This window comes from Nicotiana tomentosiformis, chromosome 4 (assembly GCF_000390325.3).
Source record: "Nicotiana tomentosiformis chromosome 4, ASM39032v3, whole genome shotgun sequence".
Classification (NCBI taxonomy): domain Eukaryota; kingdom Viridiplantae; phylum Streptophyta; class Magnoliopsida; order Solanales; family Solanaceae; genus Nicotiana; species Nicotiana tomentosiformis.
The window spans coordinates 59,241,900-59,245,593 of NC_090815.1; the positions used below are offsets into that span (position 1 = coordinate 59,241,900).

Consider the following 3,694-nt stretch of genomic DNA (forward strand, 5'->3'; position numbering starts at 1 on the left):
TTTTACCATTTGGATATAAAAATGCACCAGGAAGGTACCAACATTTTATGGATAATTATTTTAACCAACTAGAAAATTGTATAGTATATATAGATGATATATTACTATATTCGAGAACACAAGATGAACATATAAAATTATTAGAAAAATTCATACATATTATAGAAAACTCTGGTATAAGCTTAAGTAAAACCAAAGCAGAAATTATGAAGAATCAGATAGAATTTTTTAGGAATACAAATAGATAAAAATGGAATAAAAATGCAAACACATATAGTACAAAAAATAATCAATCTTGATGAAAACATAGATGCAAAAAAGAAATTACAATCATTCTTAGGATTAGTAAACCAAGTAAGAGAATATATACCTAAATTAGCAGAAAATCTAAAACCTCTACAGAAAAAACTAAAAAAGGATGTAGAATATGGGTTCGATGAAAAAGATAAAGAACAAATAAGGAAGATTAAAATATTGTGTAAGAAACTACCAAAATTATACTTCCCAGATGAAAATAAGAAATTTACTTACATTGTAGAAACAGATTCGAGTAATCATAGTTATGGAGGAGTTCTTAAATATAAATATGATAAAGAAAAAATAGAACATCATTGCAGGTATTATTCAGGATCTTATACGGAACCACAAGAAAAATGGGAGATAAATAGAAAAGAATTATTTGCATTATATAAATGTTTATTAGCATTTGAACCATATATAGTTTACAACAGATTTATTGTAAGAACAGATAATACTCAAGTAAAATGGTGGATAACCAGAAAAGTACAAGATTCAGTTACAACAAAAGAAATACGCAGACTGGTATTAAATATATTAAACTTTACATTTACAATTGAAATAATCACTACTAACAAGAATGTTGTTGCAGATTACTTGTCAAGACAAAGCTACCCAAACTGATCCAGATAATACAATGGAAAATCTACTCTTAGCCATGACTACACTTTGTAAGAAAGTGGAAAGTATGGATGAAGAGATACAGATAATAAGAAAAACAGCTAGTAGTCAGCAGCATGACTCAAAAAATGCGGAGATAAGACGATCGGAAGTCTCTAAAATTCCAGAGCTAGAAGGTGACGTTGAGAAACACCTAAAAACTCATAACAGTTTGTTAAATACAGTTGCAGGAAGCAGCACAGCTAGCAGTTCATCTGCAAAGAAGAAGGAAGAAATTAAACCTAGATACACAAACATAAATATGAACAATTTATTTTCAAAACCATTCGTACAGAAAAATATCCAAAATACCCAGAACGAAATATTCCTACCACCACAGATAAATACCTACAAAGAAAGTCTGAACCAAGCCAAAAAGACATACAACCATATAACCCGTACATATATAGACAACATACACAAAATACAAAACTTTTTAAACAAAAACCCAAGATCCCAAACTACCCAGAATCCAAATGAAGATTATATTACCCATTATCTAACAGGATACAATAAATTAATAGCACTACCAAATACAAGTGCAAAACTAATAGCCACCTGCTACAATTATGGATTACTAGATACTGTATATACACAAACAGGACAGGAGATAGCTACCATACCGGAGTTACACAGAGCATTTATGCAATACAGAAGAATAACTAAAGGAACGTTATTCTATATACGATTTTATTCAGCTACAGCAGAGATATTATATGAAGAAATAAAGCCTATCATACAAGTTATCAAGATCGGACTTACAAGAGAAATGCTCATACCAGAAAGAATAGAAGAACAAGAAGAGATAGAAAAAATAAATATTCCAGACTTTTATGCAAATAAAAGGATTATTGGAATATCCACTATACTAAATGAACTGGCAAACAACTACCTAAATCAGAATGCGATTTGGAGTTATTATTCAAGAGAACAAACAATGATATATTCAAATTGCAGAGAGATACGAGAAGCAGATATGGAAGAATTAAGACAATGGGTCTTAAGTCTTTTAAAACCAGAACAACCTACAATCACAAGAGCTATAAGGACGAATTTCATCTCTCCAGAACTGTTAACAAGATATTGCAAGCTAATCAGTCACAAATACCCAGACCACATATGCTCAAAATGCAAAGGAGAAGATAACATTGTTCCAGACGTACAACTGGAATAATCGAGAAGAAGACGACAAACTAAACGACAAAAACTATGGCAGACAAGATAAAGTAAAAGATTTATTAGATTCTTTTCTTTTCTTTAATGTTATTTTATTTTTTGTAAAAGTCGTAAAGTAAATAGTTCTTTACTTTACAAAAGTAAGAGTCAGTCTCATGAACAGTAAAGGTCGTTCATGAATAGTAAGAGTCAGTCTCATGAACAGTAAAGGTCGTTCATGAATAGTAAGAGTCAGTCTCATGAACAGTAAAGGTCGTTCATGAACAGTAAGAGTCATTTTGTAATCTTTAAATAGCCTTTCGATTATGAATAAAAAACAGACTACATCTTCAGGCCAAGGGATTCATCCAAAAATTCCTCTCTTCTCTCTAAAGATACTTCTTAAAGATAAAAATACAGGAAAGCTATGGAACATCAAGAAGATATGAAAGCTATGGATCAACAAGGAGATATCAAAAACCTACAAAAACAGGTATGTCATATTATAATTATGAGTAGCTAAATTATTATATTCCTGATAATCTCTTATATGTAAATTATAATTATCCATCATATAATAGTACTGTTATAGAAATCATCTTGAGAAAGTTTGCCATGAAAATATGCTAAGAGTAGGTAAGCCCAGACTATGCATCCTAAGGTTGAAACCGGTAGGCAGGAAAGCCGTTTAGGGGAGCAAACAAAGTTGAAGCGCTGTTAGGGTAACTGATTGAAGCAGAAAATCATGGTAGTGACCAGAAAAGATGATTAAAATAACTTATTATAATATGATGAATAAGGATAATAGACATAGAGATTAAAAGGAATATGTTTAGCAAATCATATGATAAAATGAACACTTACTTAATAGATGATAATCTTAGTTATAAAATACTTATACTATATATACTAAAAAATATTGACAATGATGTAAGAAGAATAATTTATGAGAAATTACTTAATTTTGAAATAATAGAAATAATGGATCAAAATTGGACAGAACTAATTATACCAGAAATAGATTTATATGAATTAGATTTATATTTTGATAACACATGATGAATAATATATACCTACAATATTGGCAACAAACTACCGACAGTATAAAATTACTAACAAATCTAGTAAAAACTAATATAGAAGAATACCAAAGAACCCAAGATATAGAATATATAGAATATATATTAGAAAGCTTAAAAGAAATAATTAGACTAATTCCACTACAAAAAGAATATTATGAAAAAGCTTTTACATCTGACTAAATTATAAATGAAATTAAATAAAAATAGAAAGGACACTAAAAATAAAGAAAGGCAACTAAAAATGGTATCAGAGCTATAGATTAAAAATGAATAAAGAAGAATTTGCAATAGACGAAAAAACATATGAAAACCAAGATGGATTGAAAATAAAAATAATATTTTCAAATTTAGGCAGAAGATATAAAAAAATAAGAGACCAATTATACCTAATGATAGAAAAAGAAACAACAAGATTAGAAGATAGCCTGACAGCTATGACGAGAATAATTAAAGAAAATGAGGAAATTGATAAGAAAAAAGAAATTGAAATTATTAAAAAT

At 28.9% G+C, this 3,694-nt stretch overlaps 1 protein-coding gene across 1 annotated transcript; it reads left to right on the forward strand.

The window, feature by feature from the left end:
- The first annotated feature begins 528 nt into the window (after positions 1-528).
- Positions 529-2,383, forward strand: LOC138910634 (uncharacterized). Its single transcript, XM_070201852.1, has one exon. It carries the CDS (start codon positions 878-880, stop codon positions 2,129-2,131), a length of 1,254 nt encoding a protein of 417 aa, XP_070057953.1. The 5' UTR covers positions 529-877; the 3' UTR covers positions 2,132-2,383.
- The last annotated feature ends 1,311 nt before the right edge of the window (positions 2,384-3,694 follow it).